We start from the raw sequence: 22,696 nt of genomic DNA on the forward strand, positions 1-22,696 counted from the left end.
TTTAACATGGATATTCATTTTCAAATAATATAGAAAGTTGCAATTGGAAATTTAAGCATAGTTTTCAAAGCTTAAGCATAAATTAAACATAAGTTTTCAAAATATTTTTTGAATTCGCTTCAATTTTAGACATTTTAATGACACTCAGAAATTTTAATTGTGAACTAGCTAGTACCCGGTGTGTTCCTGCCGCAGAAGAAATAATTTTGAAATCGTTTGAATCACTATCTTATTTGATTAGGAAAGATAGAAATAATGATATTTCTTTTCTTTTCGACAGTGATTTATAGAAATTGAATGATATATAAAGGTGAAGTATAAATAATATTTATTCCATTTTTTAAACTTTATTTTCCGAGTGTCTTAAGATAAACAGTATTTATTTTTCCCCATCTTCAGCTAAAAAAATAAATTTTGTGGCCGTCCGACTCGTGAGCATGCAACATACAACTTGCCATGTGAAAAACATGGATTTTCTAGGGTTAAAGCAGGTGAAATTTTTCAAGTGAAATTTTACTTCATTGGTAGAAAAATAATTCGCATAATGGCATTTTACGCCAATGAATTTATCAGCCTTTATTTAAAAGAAGATATTTTGTTTTCAGGTATGAGCGATTGTGAATCAGATAGAAAATTCATTAAGATAAGAAGTACTTTTGATTTTCAATTGATTTCAACAATATGTTTATAAGATCAATAGAATAAGCAAGTTTAGGATTTGAAATTACAGAATACCTTAGGTATTGAGGTTGGAATAAAGGTTGATTCACAAAAGGAAATTGACTTCCGGTTTTAAAAAACGCATACGGAAGATATTTATGGCGCTGAAGCCATTCACTGAAATTTTATATATAATTTTTTTTATTCGCTAGAATTAAATTCTTATTTTGTCGTATGCGAAATATACAACACTATGCATTGTAATGGGCTAATAATTTGTCTCCGTGAATTAAGAGAATCTTCATGTTTTGGAATTCCAAGAAGCAAAAAACTTATTTGGAACTATATCCGCTTGTCTGTGAAAACGGAAATTCAAAAATAGTACTGGTTAGAGTTGTGAAAATTAGTATTATGTCTTATATATGACATCTGATATATGGTTTTATCATAAAACTTAAAGATCTGTTTCAAATTTTGGGTCAATTCATTGGCCAATGGTTGACTACCTGTCTGTCAATTCCCGAGCGTTCAAATGAGATTGCTCAGAAATGCAACAATCGAGACGCATGAAATTTGGCATGCAGTTTTGGCACTAAAATGGTACTCCTGTGTCGATTTTCTAATCCAAGAGTTAATGTCTAAAAGCAATAAGAAATTCATTTTTACTTCATAAAGTAACTAAAATATCAATTTTTGAATATTTTCAATAAGAATATTCATCTGCAATATAGTCACAATTTGAATACGGCCACGGAAGGTAATCACTTGTAGAAAGCATTAAAGGAAAAAAAAAGAAACAAATTAACTATTAATTTGCATACGGGCTTTGTTATATTGCATCTCCCAGTTTGAATTCTATTACTGGAACCAAAACCCACAGAAAGAAGTGCGGGTACTCAAATAGCAGAACTGTATGATATATAAACTACGAATTATCAGATTTTAAGAAAAAATATATACTTCTTTTACGGCTGTATAATTTTCGTCCTTTTTAAAAAATTTATTTTAATCATCGTTACGCAATGAGATGTGTTAAAACAAGGTATTGAATGTCTAGTTTACACGAGAATGATATTTGCATTACTCTTTCTAATCACACATTAAATTAACGTAAAAGAATAAGGGTGCAGATTTTTAGCTATATAAAATGATAGATTCATTAATAGATCGCTGATTCAGCCTTGAGAGGAATACAAAAACTAATGCATTTGAAAGAGGAAAAAAAATCCACGTCCGAGTCGGATTAGAGGAAAATTCTAAAACCGGTTTAATGGACTCCACTTATAATTTGCATGAGAATCTTTACTTGTTTATCTATATTCCAAATTTATAAAACGAAACTGTTTAAAAATGTGGTTATCAGTCGAAAGCACGCGGTCTTGTTACTGCGACGGAAAAAAGTAAAGATAAAAATTCTTTTATTTCAATCTTTGTGATAATTGTTTGACTACCATTTCACTTAGATTTAATGATTTAATTCCTTGAAGTTAAACTTTCTTAATTTGCGTATTTCCGAAAAAATTATATAATCAACTTTAAATTCTGATAAGATTGTGATTACAATCAATAGAGTACCTTAATCATAAAACGGCATTCTCTTTCATTTACGGTTAGTATTACTTTACTATTTGGAAAACAGAAACTTGTAACAATCTTTGAGGGCTTTTTATAAACAAGACAACTTTTATCGGCCCTATTTCAAATCCTTATGTTAACTGAAATCGGAAGTATATAGATTATATGATTAATGCTTAAATTCTACATAAAAATTCTTAAATTTACATTACTTGCCCAATTATTTATTGATTATCAATATTTAGAAAAATTAAATATGAATGATTCGATAAAATATAATCCGATAAATAAAATGTTTTGGATAAAATCATCCGATTTGGAAATTATCTAGTGATTTTATAATACGTAAAATTCCCCATTATGATATGCAGATCTATAGAAAATTAGAAATAACAGCCCTACAACAAGCAGCATGTCACATTGTTGTTACCAATCAACGATGGGAAGTTTGCAGTTGCATTTTTTGAAAATGTTTCAAAAACTTTTACAGATATGCATGTAATTTTAGGAATTCGATGTTTAAATATTCCAGCTTTGCTTTCCCATAAAATGAATTGTAACGTCAGAAAATTTACCACAATAGTGTTTAAAATTTTTTAAAAAATAGTAATTTTTTTTAATTTGTAAATTTTATTCACTCATTAATGAATAAAATTATGCTCTTTAAATGAGCCACCCATCCATAAAAAAAATCAGAAATAATTTTCAAGGTATATGCGATATTTTTTTTTTTTATTCATTTTAAATTAGACGTGTCATTTTTCGAAACTTCGTAACTCCAGAAAGTTTCAGCAGATGCTGGTGAGAATCTGTGGTGACAAACTTCGTGACAAGTTATTGATTGAGTTAAAATGATTGGTAGGCGCAATGGGAAAATTTCGAGATATTAACCATTTTAATTAGTCAATGTGTCAATCCAAACAAATTTGTCAACTTGGGCCAATTTCATCGAAACCAGTTTTATGAAGATGCGATAATAAAGAGCAAAGTTACAGATGTGTCCCATTATTTTTTTTATTGGCCACTATATATTGGACTATATACCACTATATATTCTTCCATCATGGTGAGAATTAAGAGAAATTACGAATTTAGAGATTTAATGAAATCATAGCAGAATTACTTTTTAAGATTCTCAATGTTTATATCTTTATGCAGTTTGTGTAGATGTCTTCTAACACTTAAATTATTCCCCATAAAGTTCCCGAAAGATGCAGTAAAATATGTAAGCATTAAATCCAGAGACACGGTACGAAATTTAAAATAGCACTACAGTAACTTTTAATCCATACAAGATAATGTTCCATACTTACACACTTTCATTCTTGCCAATTATTGTAAATTTTAATTTATTCAAGATTAATTAATTCGAGTTTTTTCAATATGAGGTTGTTTTACTTTATAGTTAAATTAACACATTATTTTGAGTCATAATTTACAGCCTTAGTAAAATACTAGGCTGCAATATTTTTATGATCATGAACTTCTTGTGAACAATTTTAATTCGAGCTGATGCATACAAAGAAAGCAAATTTTAGAGTGCCAAATTTTACTTAATTTTCTGGTATTGTAAAACTTCTTCCAGCACTTTCAACAGGAAAATGACAAAGCTATTCATGTAGAGAAATCAGCTTTAGTATTTTTATGTCCGTTTATAGGATCAAGAATAAAAAGTACGAGAGCAAGAAACATACCCGGGCTGGTCTTGGTCGACCACCTGTGCCCGTTCGCCTCCTCAAAAATCGCCTGATGTCATAAGGCTGAAAATAAAAAGATAAATATATTATTACAGTTTTAAACATTCGAATTAAGCAAATCACAACAACACACGAAGAAAACTACAATCTGATTAAATGTTAATCGATTGGTGATCGATTTAAAAAAATGGTAATTGTTTTTTTGAACTGGTAATTAGTTCAAAAAATTGCTTCTCTATGGTTTTTAAATGACAGGATGCTTACCAAAATTCAGGTATAAAGACAAAGGGAAATAAAGGATCAACTACATGAATTGAAAAATTAAAAGCGTCCAACTTGTATTTGTTATTGAAGGGAATTCATCCTAAATTCATGGCTAATAAAGTTTAGAATTGCAAGATTTATTAAACTGAAAAAGTTGAAGAAAAAGATTTTCAAGCGATTTCATACTTAAATTATAGGCCACAAAACATTCAAGGAAAGGACTCAAATATTATTTTGGCACACTAGATGTTTTGGAAAGATACATTGTGACATAAATTAAAGTTTGAAAGAATTTGTTTTTCAATTTTGGAAATTAAGGCATTTAGTTAAGCAAAGGAAAAAAAAAATTAACCAATCGGATGTGTTGCGAATATTTAAAATCGATCAGCAAGAAACCATCAAAATTTCTTGAAAATTAAAATAGGTCACACTGTACAATCCGGTGACACTACGTTGGTGACCTCCAAAAAAACTATCTGATCTAAACATAACCAAAACGATCTACCGAAGTCAAACAAAAGAATCCCAATTAGACATGTGAACAGAATAGTGTTAAAATTTGGTTTCTATGGACCATTTTTGTAAGCATTCATAAAACTTCATTCAGCAACTAGCTTATTCGCCCAGATTACTGACTTTTTTAGGCCTTTAAATGGTTTCTGAAATGCGATTCAAGACATTTCTTCTTGTTATTTGTTAATACTGAAAAGCATGTATTCAATTGAATCAGTTTACTGCAAAGCTATAAGTGTATATATAAGTATATCAATCTGATAATATATAACCCGATTATAAATTCATATATAAATCTGATGATCTGTCCCGACTATCATGAATTGCAAATATTTTTAACGAGTTCTCTTAACCCTTTCTAGGGCCATGGAAAGTAAGCTTCCCACCAAATTTATCAATCTTTGTATGAAATTATGTAGGTTGGAAGTTCTGACACATTTTTTTAGTAGGACAGAATTTTAGATGCTTCAGTTCTTTATCTCAGACAAAATGGTGCGCCTTTATTTGTTACTTTATTAATGAACCAAATTAATTAATGAAATTAAATTTATCTAATAAGCTAAATGAATCCCTTTCCTTATTCTAATTTCAAGCCTAAAAATATTTTAACATAATATGACTAGAAAAAAATGGCCCTTTAAAGGGTTCAAGTGGAGAAGGGAATAAGCATAATAAAATTGGCTTCGACTTACCGCATGTCTGGACCGTTGTGGATCTTCTTCGGAAGATTCTCTTCTGTCCCCCTCTGCAAAGACAAGAATTCTATAAGGAATGCCAGAAATATTAACACAAATTTTTAATCGTGTCTGTTAAATTACTAAATCAAAAGTTCTTTTATTCTTCAGTTTACTATTGTTTATCTCGAATCAGATGGAAAGGTTCTCATGCCACACTCGATTCACTTTCTCATTATGGTGCGACGCCACTAATGGTTCGATTCATTTAATTAACGATTTCTTAGTGAAAGCCCATATGAACCGAGTCTACCAAGATGTGTGCAAGGTCTGAAACTAGCCATCGGTGATAAAGCCAAACTTTTGACTGTTGAAACCCTATGGAGCAACCGCTCCCAAAAGAGAACACTTAAACCCGATGCCATTCCCGTGCGATCCCTGATACACAGAGGTGCTCCGCTCATCCGAGAGTAATTTAAAACCCTTGTTTAAATCCACACAAAAGCTAGTAAAGGGTGAAAATATCGCCCGATCTCCTGAATGGGCCATCCTGTTCATAGGAGGAGCGTGGTTGAATTTTCATCTCCTTACAACTTATTATTGAAGAGTGAACGATGATTCAAATTAGAGCTATCATTTCGTCATATTAAACAATTTCAGATGGCAATTTTTTTGGACTTCTTTTTATCCCTTAGGAGAGAAAACCGCTTCGAACGATTTTGATTGTTATCAATTACAGACACCTCAAGAAAATCTAGGAATCACAGGATTGAGAAAAGGTGAAAATTCATTTAATTTTATCTTTCATGATGTGACGTTTTTATTTTTGATGAGGTTTTGATGAGGGTTTTTATTTTTTTAAGTATTGTTTTTATTAGAAGATTTTATCCTCCAAAAACTTAAAAATTAATGATAGTTTTTTCTTTTTCAAAGCTACGCAGACAGAACTTGCTTCAAGACATTTCATTGTTCAGATTTTGATAACGCATCAATACTTATTTTTGCTAAACCGATATAACAGATCGTCAATAGAATTTAAATAAATTTGTGGAAAGATTTCACAGCGTAAGACAAGAAAAAAAAACTGTGGTAGATAATTATATATAATAACGCAAGACAACTTTCAGAAGTGAAAAACAATCATGCAAAAATATTTAAAAAAATGAGAAGTGAAATTGAAAGAAATGAAGGTGACTTACGTCCATTTCCATCATTTTTGTCGGAACTCATCTGAAAGACAAAATATTTTGTTTAAGGAATAAATATATATTCAGATACATTAAGTTCGAAATATCTTAGTTTATTAGAAACTAAATTTATGATAAACAGAAATGGAGAAGAATAATTATAATGATATTTTGCATTCAAAATTTGCATTACACTTTTTTTTCCTGCCAAATTTTGTGCCCGATAAACGTTTTCGAATTTCATAAGCACAATTCACCAGTCTCTGAACCAGAAATATTTAGATTTTGCTTTCAAATATTTGAACGAAAAATATTTTAAATTAATTCAACTGAAGGAATAAAAATTTGTTTTACATTAAAGCATACCTGCAAATATTTCTTTAGTAATTTCTACTTCACCTAACTTTCAATTCAGTTGAGGCATTTAGTCTGGCTTATTCATTAGGAATTCGTGTTTCAGATATTAAAATAAAATTCTATCACGGATAACCAGGGCAGTGATCTCCTCGAAACCTTCTCGCATACTCCCTAAAGAAGATATTATGCCTATCATAACGCATACCCTGTGAAAGGGCGTAAAAGAAAGGGCGAGTGCTCAAATATTGAATCCCATATACGTCAGTTGTGAGCTTCGTGCTAGAGTATCGGTACTTGTGTAATAATTAAATGGCGAAAAAATAATTTCAGAGTACTGACATTTGGCTTGCATCTAGAATGCGATGACTGGACATTTTAGTGACGATTAATCATTAGCAATACAATACAAGTGCCAGAAAGCTGAATGTTTCCGAACCGATTGAAACCAAAACTTGGCACAGAGCTAAAATTGTAGTCGCACGATCACACAAATTTCCTTTAAGTAATTGCGTTAGCATACAGACGAATGAAAAGAAAGATGGATGGATTTCTTTCAAAGTTTTATACCTCCCAACATTTTATATTTAACTTGGATACCAAATTTTATCTATCTAGCTCTTTACCCTTTCCTAAATATCACATTCATTTGCAATCGGACAGCTGGTCAAACAGACTTTGAATGAATTTCATTATAAATTTTTCAGAAATCTACAAATGTGACGAACATTCAATGATGATATTCATCTTCACCGAATGCTTTTCATCACAAATTTCATCCATATAGCTCATTCATTTTGAATTATAGTGTTTACCGGTACTTGTATAGATATATTTTACAATTTCAAATTAAGGACAATTCAAATATGCCCTTTCTCAATTCTTGCAAGTCTGAATATTGAGTTCGAATATTTGTAATGATTACAGTATTTTCAAAAATTGTATATTTCACATGCGAGAAAGTAAAAATGAACTTCACTAAAATAAATAGGTTTATTTCGGTATAGTTGAGGTCCTAATATTTTTTTCTATAACTGTCAATTTCGAATCGTTTGAATACGTAAATGTATGAATTTAAATGAGCAAATATGTTTACATGAAGATGGTATTGTAAAATCTCGGTTCTCTAAAATGGCCTATACATTGAGTTCAAATATGTTCGTATTCACATAGAATCTATTTCAAAAAGGTCCTCCATAAAGTTGTTAGCAAATTTAAAAGGCAGGTCATACTTGAAGAAGCACATCATTTTTGCTATTGAACATGAAAGGATAAAATGTACAACGCATATTTTAATACAATGAAAATTTCCAATGTCGCAACAACAATTAATCTCTATAAAAAATTTGAAACCTAGACAGTTTCAAGTCTTTGAACACTCCGGAGACTGCTTTCCTACTTGCCATTGTAAAAGACATGCTGTAATGCCATTATTTATCGATTTTGAAATGCTCTTGTACATGTATGTTCGGTTAAACATGGATTGCATCATTTACCTGTCATTTTTTTCTATTACAATTCAGTTAGAAAGAGGCCCCTCCCTCGCAGCGTAGCAACCACCTTTTGCATTTAATCTCAAGCTATATTTTAAAATTATTCCAATACAGCTTGTTTTTGTAAATTGTGGTTGCTTACACATGTAAATGACTTGTTGGGGTACTGGCTAGTTAAAAGCTATAACATTTGTTGCAAACATGTGGCAAGTCGGATTGCAAAAGATACAGCCAAGTCGAAAATTCAGAACCAGTTTGAATTTTTGGCGAAATAATATACTTCCTAGAAGATTTAACAATTGAAAACTTATCATTGCGATTTTATTCTGCAGAATTTGTGTGCTCGTTCTCGATACCTTAATGACAGCGAGATGTTCTAGTGATCTGTGAATCACGGTACAAGGGAAAAATTCTGTCTTTCGTCAATTTTGAATCTTATCCTTTACAATTTTTCACTCTTCAGAATTCTGTATAAAGAGGAATTCTTTAACTTACAAACTAGGAATTTTTTTTTTTTTTGGGGGGGGGGAGGCATGTTGCACACTTTTTTCAAATTAAGTCGTATATATCCAACATTTACGAATTTCGTGATATTATATATAATTTAAAAAATTGATTGTGGGTAGTTTTCGTTAATTTAGAAGGAAAAGCAGTTTTTCTACTTATACACGAAATTACGTTTCACGTATAAACATTCAGATTTTTTTAAAAAAATTTTCTATTTAATTCTTGATTGTAATAAAAATAATAAAATTTCCAATATCAAAGTTTTGAAAAAATTGTTATAATATATTAAAGTTCTGAAATTTTTTCCCATCTTAAGTATTGTCGAATTCGACAAATGCGTCATTATTATCTAAACGATATTGAAGCAATGTAAGGAACGGCAAATAGATTTACCGCTTCATGTCCTCCGATTTATTTTGCGTCCTAAGAACCTGATTCTATGAATCGTGAAGTATTTGTAAAATGCAATATAATGCGTCATTTTTATGCCTTCTAATACGAGTTTTCCATTAAAAGATGCGTGATCCTTTCTTTTGAAAGAGAACGTGTTAACTCGTTTTCGTAAACGATCTGTTAATATAAGTGATGTGCAAAACCTATTGTCCTTGAACGTGTAGAAAACAGTTTACATTGATGATCAAATTTTTGGGAATATCTTCAATTTCGTATAATATTATTTTTATCATAAAACGGAAAAAGCAATCACTTCAAAGGAGAACTTCAATTTTATTGTCAAAAAAATCCTTAAATTTCGAACCACTGAAAATTCCTTTGATTTTCGGCTAATTCAATCCTTGATTCAATCAGCCGTTGCATTTTGAGAACATCGATTTTTTTTATATATATCAGGAAATTCGCAGAAAGAATAACGGCCAAAAAATATTGAATTAATAAAATACGACGACATTTAACCGTTTGCATTCAAATGTCTTCTCTCAGTCCTCATTCAAGATGGCGCATCATTGACATTTTATTTAATTACAATTGTTATAAATACCTACAGAATGTTAAAAAGATGAGTTTCCCTAAAAATTAAATCTACAATAAAACATTTGTATGTATTTATTTTTTGGTCTAATAAACAGATCCATGAATTAAATGAATAATTATGCATCAAATTATCTCACCGAATGCAAAGGGTTAAAGGTATTAGAATGCTCAGTTTCGAAGCCCTTTTTGAAAGGGCAAAACAACCATCCTTCGATACTTTAGCTTACTTACACAAAATAACACTTTACAAAGAGTGAATTTTCTCAGTGGTATCAGCGGAGGACGGGACGCAGGGTGGGGGGGGGGGGGAGTAATAAAGCCTGCAAATCAACTATCAGCTTAAAAATATTTCATTACTTCCCAATATTATTCGTGTATAATGCTGCTACTAATACATTTTTACTATGTAATATAATATGGAAAATCCGAGTATCATCCTTTTCAGTGCAATTCTCTGAGTCATTTTAAGTAGGAACACTTCAGAATTAAAAATTTGTAATTCTTAAGCATAGATCTCACTTTTATGATGAAATTGTATAACAAATTTCACTTATACAGAGAGATGCGTCTTTGAATTACGTTCGCATACACACGACTTCTCTTAGACGCACTTTGTATAAACAGCATATCGAATTTCATTAGTATAACTGAAAATACATCGGTTCATTTTCATACACATAATTAAAAAATGCAATTTTTGAGCTCGTGTGGGGGAGGGAGAATGATATAAACGTCGTATACTTATCGAAATATGGAAGTCGATATTTTCGCCATAACAATATTTTCCTTTTTTGTTTTTGAAAATGAAAACATCGTTTGAAATGCATATAAACCAACATGTACCAAGCATTGCTCGGAGAATTCCACGTGTTAAAGCTCGATGATTTTGTGTAAGGACTTGGTAAAAAAATGCATTCAAATGGCAATCAAAGAACAAAAATATTTCAGGAAATTCTAAAATTCCTCTGAATTCATTATCAATAATTAAACTAAAATATTTTAGAGAGCGATTTAAAAATTATTAGAATTATTGTTTTATTTTTAATTTTAAAATAACACAAAAATTCTCTTAATTATTCTATTTCATTCGATTGCACTTTTTAGACGAATACACCGAAACAACGCGTAACTCTTACTGGAGTTAATCCCTGCATTAGATAAACTAGTTTTGTAAACTTGAAAATTTTACCAGAGTAGTTGTTATGGTCGATATCTTCCAAACTATTGGGAATTTTCACAAGTGTGCAAGTGTTGGTCCTTAGTAAAATCGAATTTAATTCCTGCACAGATTTAAAAAGGAAACGCCGCAATGCACTTCGGGGTATTTTGAACTTTTTGCACTGACAGAGGTGCAAATGAAGAGTTATTTTTCAGCCTTTAGTACAAAAGTGTTGCGCAGACGCATATTTCCTTTGACGTAAGGGCTCACTGCAAAGCTTTATATAAAAATATTTTTTTCTTTTAAATCGTAAAGTGATTTATTTATTTATTTTGAAAAAAAATTTGCTGTAATTTTTTGCAATATTATATGCGCTTGCTTTTAACTATCAAGATTATAAATTAACTTTAGTGCAGTGAAAATGGATGTTGACTGAGAATGTTTGAGTTGCCTTTACGTAACAGGCTTTTTAATGTACGTACATATCCGATTTTCAAAAAAAATTTTTTTTAAAAAATAGAAAGTTTAAGTTGCATAATTACTCTGATTATAATGAGTTCTAGCATGGTATCTTAAATGATCCTTTCGAGTACAAAACATAATTAGTTGTGGGGAAAAAAGTCAAAAATTGTCGGTTTTGTATTAACGCGACTTTGTTTGCAGGTGAATATGAAATTTTCGACTTTGTTTCGATCTCAATTTAGTATTATTGAGATTTTTCTCAATTTAACATTCTGTTGGAGGAGTTTTTCGAACCTCAAACTAAGAATTGTTTCCCATCCACAGAGAACGAGGCGGTTCTCTGGTTTAGCCACTTCATTGTTTGAAAAAAGCGTAGCTAGAAGAATCGAATTTGATGACCTAATTCAAAATTTGCTGAATGAAAAGACAAAAAATACAGGTGGATAGAGCCTTGAAGACGAAAGGTAGGCAAATGAGTTTTCATTAAACTATATAATAACGGTAATCATAAACTTGGTCATTAACTATTATTCTGAAAATAGATTTGACATTGAACATTTAATCTGGCTTATTAATAAAAAGACGTTATTCTTATTCATAAAAAATTTGTTTCACAAAATAATTAACACTATATCCTCTAATTAATTGCATAAAAAATAGTTTCTTCTATAAATTTTATTTTATACTAGTCCAGAACCTACAGCTATGTCATTGCTTTATTTGCAAGAAGGAAAAAAAAAAGATTTTCCTTTAACAGTTTTTGTATCTTCAGTATAAAGTCTCCATGCAAGCACTTAGCAATTATTCAATAATAAAAAAGACATGCTATAACGGTAATTTTTAAAATTTATTATAGTCCTTACACAATTCATTGTATTTTAATAGCAATTTCAGAATTGTAAGAATAGAAAAAAATTGCATACAAATGTGATACAAATTTGTACAAATAAAAGGATATTTCAAGCTAAACAGTTTTCTTGCAAACACTTATCTATATACTTATAATAAAGCTCTATGTGTGTGCACGCGCGCTCGCTCTACAGGTCAGACCGTTCGACCAACAGCCACCAAATTTGGCATGTGTATGCTTTGAAGGCTGGGAATGGGAAACCTCGGAGCAATTTTTGAATTTTTAATTAGAATTTTAATTAAACATTAAGCGCAATTTCAGTGTTTTTCTGCAATAATGTCCGAAAATATTACAGCACAAAATTTTTGCATCAAATTAATGTTCAAAAGATTATCTTTGTAATAATACCAATAAATTAATAAATAATAAAATAAATACCAACTTATAAATTAAGTTTCGATTTTCAACGAATTTTTTTAATATATTTCTCACGAAATAATAATAAAACTTAATCTGGAAAGGGAATGGGAAAAAATAAGGGGAAAATTCTTAAGGGTAAAATTAGCTTTTATCAACGTGTTGCTATCACATTGAGAAATAAATCCACAATTATTGCAAATTAAACATACAAAAGTGCAATTTTCAGCACATATCTGTATGAAGTGAAAAAAATTTGAATTATAATATTTTCTAAAAAATAAAAATGGAGGAAAAGTTTTTTTATGATCTTTTACAACATCTAGATTATTAATTCAATTGAAACCGTTTAATTTAAGGTAAGCATAGTTCAATGTATAAATAATAATAACAATAATCATCGCCCATCAGCTAATTTGGGGCATACATCTATTAACAAAATGGTCTAAATCGACTAATTTTTGCAACTTGAGTCAATAAATGCTTCGATGGATTACAAATTTTAAATTTTTACATAGGCCATCTGCCCTTTGAATCATATTTAACAAAATATACTTTAGATACCAATATTTTAAATAAAAATTATTGAACTCCAATCAACTAAATAAATCACTTTTCGATAAAAATTGGCAATTTCAGGCCACTTCATCGACCGTCTTAAAGAAGAAACACTAATCTTCTGCCAGTGTTTCTCAACAGTGATTGGCCTATGATTAGGAAAATGTTGATTGTTCTAAAATTGATATATAGAAATTTCATAAATCAGTCAAATTTGATAGCAGAAGATAGAAATGTTTATTTATCTATTTAAACGTCAAAGTGTAAAGAATACTTGGCAGAATATAATTTCTTAATACAAAAGGACTGTAAAATTTAAACGTATTTATGAAAAAATTATAAAGTTTATTGAAAGAAATAAAATATATTTTTATTTATATCATTTAAATATTTTGAAAGTAGAATTTTACGGTGAATCAGAAATTTTTGTTGAATAACTCTTTAAAATACATAAATTACGAAAACTATTCTGCAGTGACGACTTCAATGCCGAAAGGCTCTGCTTTCATATAAAAAAAATACATGGTTTCAGTAAAAAAAAAAAAAAAAAAGGTTTTATATATTACAGTAATCCCGAATAAATATAGATATTCAGACCACTAGCTCGTTCATTATGTTTTGTCACTTTTACAATTTTATTATTTTTAAGTAATGAAATGAGCAATGAATAATTTAATACATCTACATTCTGAAATTCTCAATCTAAATTCAATAATTCTAAAACTTTCATTGCATCTAATTACCTTCCAACTGCAAATAATCTAATAAAAGAAGGAATGGAATATCAATGGCTGTAGAACTATTTATAAACTTCCATTTAAACAGTCAACAAAATAAATCTTGAATGAGGAGACTCATTGAGAGCATAAGTAGAGTTGCGTCACATTGATGACGCGGAATACAACTAATGAAGCGTTGGGAAGAAGATACTGGAATTATAAATCATTCAATACTATAATTTAAAAGTGAATTATTGTGGCAAATACGAAATTACTTTTCGGGGGCCAAATCGCGAAATTGGAAATGTTAATCATCGACTGATACAGATAAAATAAAATGCCTTAAATTTCTTGACATAGTCAAGTTTAAATTACTTTTCGATAATCCGAAGCTTTTCTGTATTATATATATAACATATAAACGAGTAATAATATATATAAAAGAGTAATAATATAAACGATAAATATATAAAACATAATAAACGAGCTATATATAGAATCTTTGAAGTTTTTCGGTTTTTATACGAAATGGAACTATTTATACATTAAGGAAAAAAATTTAAACAAAATTAATGCAAGAAACCTTTTTGTTTTTAAAGCAGAAAATTCCAATAAGCAAAAAGACACAAATATCAACAAATATTTAAAACAGATACGCAAATCGCAGTAGTCTAAAGGACTCAATAAAGTTTATTAAAAATTAAGAACACCAAGAAACACCAAATAAGTTAATATCCATATATATCTTAACTAATATTTATTTCGTGCAGTTTCTCGGTGCTTTATTGTTTTTAGTTCAAAAACGCGTGTCGATCTCGCATTAAACAGAGGTCGGAGGAGCTTTTTAATATGCCATCAGATATGAATGAAGGGAAATTATTTTACAAGAGAGAGCACTAATTTACTAGAAATCTAAGAGCAAGTTGACCGGAGGGATGTAGTGCATTGATTTGACTGGAATTACCATTTGAAATCAAAACACATAACCGATTATACGGTAATACCGATAAATAAGAATCGGACTGCGGTTTGTTATATCAATAAAAATTATAAACCTACGATTCCGCACGATGCTAAAAAATGCAAAATATCCTTTTAATCAATTGGCACTTAATGGCATGCATCATCATATAAAAACTGGAAATCGAGGAATACAACATTTCAAATATTACATTAACATGAAAAAATGAACTAATTAAAATTGTAAGTTCGAATCAGTTAAAAGCCTTTTAGCTAAACATAGTTGTTCTGAATTACGAAATGGAAAGTAACAAAAATCTACAAAACTATCATTCAGATATAAATATGGAGTATGGATAGCTAATTTCATATCTTGATGAAACTTATTTTGTGAATGAAGGGTGGTTAAATTTTACTTACTTTTACAAATTTTCAAAAATGATGGAATTCAAATTAATTCAAAAATAGCATTAATATAGCACAAAGAATTATAGTAAGAGCACAAACGAACAAAGTCGATTTGCAATAACGAGAATCTTCAAAGTATAAACTTTTTATTCGATTAGAGTAACCCTAACATGAGTAGGGGCATCTTTATTTAATTTTCATCGCCTTGGCTATGATCACATGGCGATAAGAATATGTTTGGAAAAGGCTTTGTTTTCATAGTCTTCGATGGAACTGCACAATCATCAAAATTTGTGATTCATCTGTCTATGAATTCAATAGATTAACACCTGCTTTCTACTATTTCTTTTCGGTTATCAAAGTAAGAAACGTTTGCTAAAATAAATGTTTTATAAATTTTCATCTGCTCTCTTTCATTTCGGAGACATAGTACACGGTTGAACAGTAAATAATTTCTGACTCACAAAATCCAACAATTACAACTTTCGACGATTTTAAAATGGCTACAGTAATTTAAATTTATCAGCTTTAAAATTGCATTTATAATTGTTTCACATGTTAAAAATTAAATTGTCTTTATCATTCAAGTATTAGTTGAATGAACATTTATTTTTGTATAAAAAACGTATAACTTAAATTAGATACATTTGCAAATTGATAGTTTGAAATTAAAAAAAATATCTGAGGTTGAATCCTGACTTCCCGATTTCTAAACGACTACTTCAGCTACAATTCTGATTAGCCACTGAATTGTTAATTTAAGTAATTTTGAAAAATACCCAATCATATTTGTTATTTTCCTACTTAAAAGCCAACCTTCAAATTTTGGGAGAATAAATATTTGTTTTTGCATAAAAAGAAGAGTTAACGAATTACAAATAATTTTGCAAAAAAAAAAAAAAAAAAAAAAAAAAATTTGTTTTTTTTTTTTAAATTTACCGGCGATACAGACCTCTTGGCGACTACTGTACTAATCGGCTGCTCAGCGTTGGCGACGATTTAATTGTATGTAAGCTAATACAAAAGTTTGAAGTTTATTTTCTAAAAATCGTTTCGCTATTGCGCTTTAATATTTTTATCCTTATATTACAGCTCATCCCGAACTCAATTTTCCAGCCCATGCCCTCCCCTTGTTAGATGTGCAACTCAACATTGGAGATCCAGCTTGCACCGATAGAGTTCGGAATGCTAACCATGCTATAACCATACAAAACCGCCTTGTTTTGAATACGATCAAAAGAAGCAATTAGGAAATAAAAAATATTACAACTTTTTTCAATCAAAGCAAAGTAGTAAATGCTAACCAAATTAATCTTCGTTCCTCAATTGATGTGTCAGAGGTAAGAGGCCGCGGTGGCCTGGTGGTAAGGTCTCGGCTTGTGAAAAGTAGGGTTTCAGGTTCGAGACCCGATTCTACCAAAGAACCGTTGTGTGAGGGGGTCTGTTGCACGTTAAATCCGTCATGCCAAACTTCCTCCCACTGGTGTGGTGTGGTGTGGAGAGGGGGGGTGCTAGCTCAGGAGTCGTCCTCGTCATCTGACCATGGTTCAAAATTACGAGATCCGTCCCAAAATAGCCCTAGTGTTGCTTTACAACGGGACGTTAATATAACTAAACTAAAGTGTCAGAGGTAAGGAGTTGAACAGTTTCGGGCAGACAACAGGATTTTTGGCTATTTCATGTACTATTTCGAAAAGTCGATCGTGAAACTTGAAATAGTTGATCCGAGAAAATTGTTTATGATGTTTACCAACGTTTGAAAAATTCTAGTTCTTGAATAAAAAGTATTGGAATTCGCTAAAGGCAATAATTTCAAAAGGGAAGAAAAAAGGATACGTTAGAATTTTCGTGATTTTATTTTAAATTGCTTAAAATTGTAAAGGTCAACATTTTCTATATAAATTGCTACTTTAAAAGATAGTGTATTTAAGTGTTGATTTTTTTTTTTTTTTTCGAAAGAGAAAAATCTTTGTTTTGAGTGTTTTTCTGAAAAGTACGCAATTTGAACCGGAATTTAAGTTTATTAATTTCAAACATCATTATCTCACATTCACATGCAAATTTCCATCCAAAATACGAAAAATACGGCAAAAGAAATCGCTGCTACTACATAGAAACGAAGTCTTTTCGGTGGTTCGAATCCCTCAATTCATAATTGCAGTATTTTCTGCGTTCTTCAACCGTCATGCCCGAACCGGGATTCGAACCCGGGACGCCCAGATCAGGGGGAAGATGCATTATCCCTATGACAGGACGCCGGCTTTTGAAAACTTAAAATTCCAAAATAAATGTTCCATCGAATTATCTTTTAACAGAAAAACTTTCTAAACGGATTAAAAAAAATCGGAGTTTTCATTGTTTTCCAATTCATTTACGAATAATAACTTTCAGGATTAAAAAATAAATAAAAAAAGAGAGGGAGAGAGGGCAATTCCGATCTGAGATCCACTTTGTTTAGCATTTTTCAAACCACCTGCTTGTTTTTAGTCTTCTTTGCTTTCTATTTCCCAGAGTCGGCGTCAAAAATTATCATAAATGCGCGCGCATCACATGGGCAGTTGAATCTTGAAACTTTTTTTCAGTTCGTCGTTCGATGGGAAAGCAAACTGTCAGCGATTCTGTGTTTTATAAAATGGATTATACATTTCAACTTAATAATTTCGTATATAGGCTGACGTTGCTGTTATTTTAACAAAATTCATTCGGTAAGTTTCTTTGCTTTTTTTATGCGTCGGTACTTTTTTGTTTCTTGATTCACTCTTAAAAAAATTATCGTTACGAGCTGTATATTTGTTTCTATGAGCATTTGTTGTAAGTTAAAATTTGAATTGATGTAGTTTATTTTAGTTAAGTTTGATACGTTACTAGTTGTTTGCAGAATGTGTTTATTTTCTTTTCTTTTTTTTTTTTTTTTTTGCATATAAAGTGTCTACATTGATTTCGATTATTATTTGCCTGATTTAAAGGATTGCATGTAATTCGTAATTAGAATGTTTTAATGACCTAAAAATTTTGGATTGATAATAATGGTCTGAGGAAAATGATTAATATTTCTTGCAGAATTTGTTGAAAGTATTGAGATTAAATGAAACGCATAACGCTTTATCGCTTCGCGCTTTTTTAAGCATTTTATAATTTTTTGGCCTGAGTGAAGATTAGTGTGCACCAGCCGATTATCGCCAATATTGCAACCCATCGGATCCCTCTTATAGCAACCGTACTGCTGTTTTGTTTACTACTTTTTGCAATGGTTGAGTTGTACTTAAACTACAATTAAATTATGAAAAATGTTAAATTAAAAATATTAAAAAAATATCGATTAAAGATTTTACTTTTGTTCTTTATTATAATTAAAATTTATTAAATAAAGAAATTTAAGCTTATAATTAAAAGTTATTTTCTTCTTTCTTTTTTGAATGTGAATACGAACAGAAAATATTTATTCTTTTGCAATTTTTAATTGTCAGTATTCGCTTTAAAAAAATCGTCTGCATTCTCACTTTCAAAGACAGCTGCAAATGGAATTCTTCGCAGTTCTCGTAATTCTTTTGGTGTTATAACGGTTGGTTCCCTTCATAATTTGTTATGTCGGGATTATTTTGAACCTGTAGAATGGATGAAGGGCGACTTAAATATGCATACATATATATTTTACGAGTTAATGAAATTAGGAAAGGATGCTTGTTTGAAATTTTGTATTGAGAATGGTTTGATATCGAACCGGCAGAATGGATGGAAGGTGAGTGGAATATATTTTTTTACAAGTTGATGAAGGTGGAGAAAGTATGTTTGTTTGAAATTTTGTATGGAGAATGTTCCGATTGCTTATTTCTCCGTTTTTTCTTTTCTCTTGGTTATGTACTGTTTCTGTTTTCCACACAGTCTTTATGTTCAATGTGCTAGCGAAGCTACTAGGTTCCCGCTCCCGCTGCTAGCGAAGCCGTAGGATGTTTTTTTTTAAGTTAAAAAATTCTGCCCGGTGCCATCTACAGATGCCGAAGGCATCTGTAGAAGGCACCGGGCAGTATGAAAAAAAAAAATGCTTATCAGTAAAAAGTTCTAATTAGATGGCGGGAAATAGTAACCGTAACTGTTCTGCGGAAGTATTTGTTTATTTTGTCCGCCATCTTTATTGGCGACTTGGCATTGTTGGCGCAGCTGGGTGCACACTAAAATTCACTTTTACCATTTTTTTTTTTTTTTTTTTGATATTTTGAAAATGTTAAAAAATCTGATTTCAAATTTTGATGATGTATTTGAAGCTTCCATATCAGATTTATTTATTTCATGTTCGTAAAGATGACATTTTCGTAATAAATCTTGACCTTAATCCTACAGGTGTGAAATTTCGAATCCACATTTCTATTGATGAATTGCACTACAATTACAGTTACTAGCATTTACAGAATTTTATTTTGGACTTAAGAAAATAACCTTCTGCTGTAAATTGGTGTTAAAGTTCATAGGATCACATTTTTTTTTATGTCATTATTTTCGAGACTTGGGAATGATCGAAAATTTATAGCTTTAATGCATGGAGCTCTTTTTAAAGAATTATCGCGTAAGTTTTTAAGTTAACTAAATAATTAATAAGTTAATAACATTTTTGCATTTGGTCTTTCAATCACTTTTTTTATCGGTATAGTTTGGTGAACACACATTTTCAAATTTTACTTAAAATCAATCAAAAGCTCGGCTAATCAGTGTGAATTTACCGTCTTATTTAAAAACAGAAATAAAATTATATTCAACGAATTTTGATAATTTTTATAAAAGATTATGAAAAGAAATTGATTGAAATTTGTTTATGTATGTAAATTTTATTTATACTAATTTAATATATTATAAAATATTTGAAATGCCAGCCATGCTGTTTGAAGAAAAACGACTTATTAATTATTAAAGCACTTTTTATCAAATATAATTAGTAAAATAAAAGGTCATTAATCCTGGAGCATTAATAGTAAATGAATTGATTACTAGCATTTACAGAATTATTTTTCAATCACAACAATAATATCCAATAAGAAAATCTAGACTCAGTTTTTAAAAGAATATATTTCACTATACTAATTACCGACTTATAACAAGGTAACTATTTTAGTAAATGCTACTCTAAAAATGATTCATGAACAAAATTTAATTCCTATGTATACTAGTTGTTCCTTATTAGGTTATGTGCTTTTATTTTTAAATTATTTTAGACTCGTGAGAGGCTATTGTAATTCTTGTATTGAATATGTTATCAATTCTTATTAAATGTTTATTTTTAATTAAATTCAACGTAATTTTTTAAAACTTTTGCTTTATTGGTAAACGACACCATACGAGATTAGCCTCTAAAACTACCTAATTTTACAAATATTTTTGAATAGTATGTGCTCATTCGGAAGAGCCGTTTTAATATTTTAATTATTTTTAATTAAAATTATCTTCAATTTTATCATTATTCCACAATATTTCTAAAGATTATATTGACACAAACTTTTTAAAGTTTAAAAAATTAGTTTTTTTGTGATATAAATTTCTGAGCATTTTTTCCTGTAATTTTAATACATGTATTATTTTTTTAAATAATTACGTGCATTAAAATAGATTAATTGGTAGATTCCGAATTGCATAATTGCTGCAGCCATCAACTCAAATCGTGTCGAAACGAATAAAAATCTCTAGTCGATTTAGAATGCAAATTTGAAACAAAATCAGAGTAAAAAAATCAGTTGGTTGTAGATAATTAACAAAATTCATATGAAATTCAGATTTAAACGAATAAATAAAAATATTTAATAAATCGTTTCTTTAGTGTGGTCATATTAGTGTGACTGTCTTCTTACGTACTGTGGAAGTTGGAGAAATTGAGAGAGAATAAACTTTACCATTCATCAAAAACTTAAGAAAATTACTATAATGTTCTTTTAAAAGTAAATCATGTAAATCATTTACGAAATAAAGTTTTAGTAATGAACTTCTCCAGAATTTAATACCGTTTTTTGAAATAGTGGCAATACAAATGCAGGCAGATTGCAAAATATGAATGCGCTCTTTCAATGAAAGTGAAATGATAAATGAAAGAAGCAGTTAATATCGTAAGCTAATATAAACGATTTTTTTTTTCGTAAATATTTATAAACAGGAATTTTATATATAAATTTAAAATCGCAGCTAGTGAATCCATCAAGTTCATTGAATAATGGAACAACGAAACAGGCAATTTATATTCGAACAGTGAATGGAATAATAGGCAAGTTAATTCGAACAATGCGATCAAATGGAATAATAGGCAATTTAATGGCATCCAAAAATATTCTCAAAAAGTTGTTAAAATTGGAAACATTGTTCAACTATCTATCATTGAAGAGAACTTTTTTGTCACACTATCTTTAAATTAAAAAAAAAAAAAATGTTACACTGTTATTTTTGTGTAGTAATGTTTTCAGAAGTTCAGAAGTCTAAGACAAGAGATTTCTATTAATTTGATTCATTAAAACTGAAATTAAAAAAAATTGCTTTAAGGTGTAACTTCCTGCCATCCAAAATCGATTAGTGTCAAGTTTGATTAAATTTGGTCAAATAGTTGGATCTAATATGCCAGTGGATTGACATATACAGTTTCTCCTTTAGTATTAAGATAAATTATATATTAAATATGGATTGCGTTTCATCTAAAAGACATGATAGTGATATCACATTAAAATGTTTAATTTTTTTAAAATTATGCCAAAAATTTATGAAATTTTGTTAAAAATGTCTAAGAAATGTTTATATTAATTCTTTAAATCACTTAAAAAGGGCTTGAATAATAAATTCGAACTGTTTTATCTCTGAAAGTTTTGAACTGTGCTAATATTTTTAGAAGCATTTTTTTAAAAGAATCTAAGAATCTCTAAACTGAATCGAATATTTTTTTCTGTCAGTGATTTAAAATTTCGATTTCTCAGAATATTCATTATTGGAGCTTCGCGACTAGGTTTGAAACTCCATTCCACTGAAGAACTGTCGTGTAAGTCTGGTCTGTATTCAAATAAGCGGAATCAAATGCCACACCGCTGAAGTGACGCGGAAGTTTGGAGAAACGAGTGCATTCTCAGAATCCATTCTAGTCATTTGACCACGGTTTGAATTTATGAGGTCCATCTCAAAATGATGCTCAAATTCATTTAAAACGAGTGTAAATATCTGTAAAACCCAACTAGATCTCTTTATTCATCCTATGTATCGTATCTATTAAATAGAAAATATGGTCGTAGAC

General features: G+C 29.8%; 1 protein-coding gene across 3 annotated transcripts in view; it reads right to left on the reverse strand.

Annotated features, from left to right (window-relative positions):
• LOC129958768 (uncharacterized) overlaps positions 1–15,525 on the reverse strand; it is a 56,188-nt gene extending 40,663 nt beyond the window's left edge. For all 3 annotated transcript variants that reach the window (XR_008783302.1, XM_056071441.1, XM_056071440.1), the window contains exons 1-4: positions 15,460–15,525; positions 6,583–6,613; positions 5,402–5,454; positions 3,930–3,995 (exon numbers count right to left, since the gene is read on the reverse strand). Coding sequence is in view for 2 of the 3 variants with exons in the window: in XM_056071441.1 (XP_055927416.1) it covers positions 3,930–3,995; positions 5,402–5,454; positions 6,583–6,613 (150 nt within the window). In the remaining variant the exon portion in view is untranslated. The remainder of the gene's footprint in view (positions 1–3,929; positions 3,996–5,401; positions 5,455–6,582; positions 6,614–15,459) is intronic.
• Positions 15,526–22,696: the final 7,171 nt, after the last annotated feature.

This window comes from Argiope bruennichi, chromosome X1 (genome assembly GCF_947563725.1).
Source record: "Argiope bruennichi chromosome X1, qqArgBrue1.1, whole genome shotgun sequence".
NCBI classification, from domain to species: Eukaryota; Metazoa; Arthropoda; class Arachnida; order Araneae; family Araneidae; genus Argiope; species Argiope bruennichi.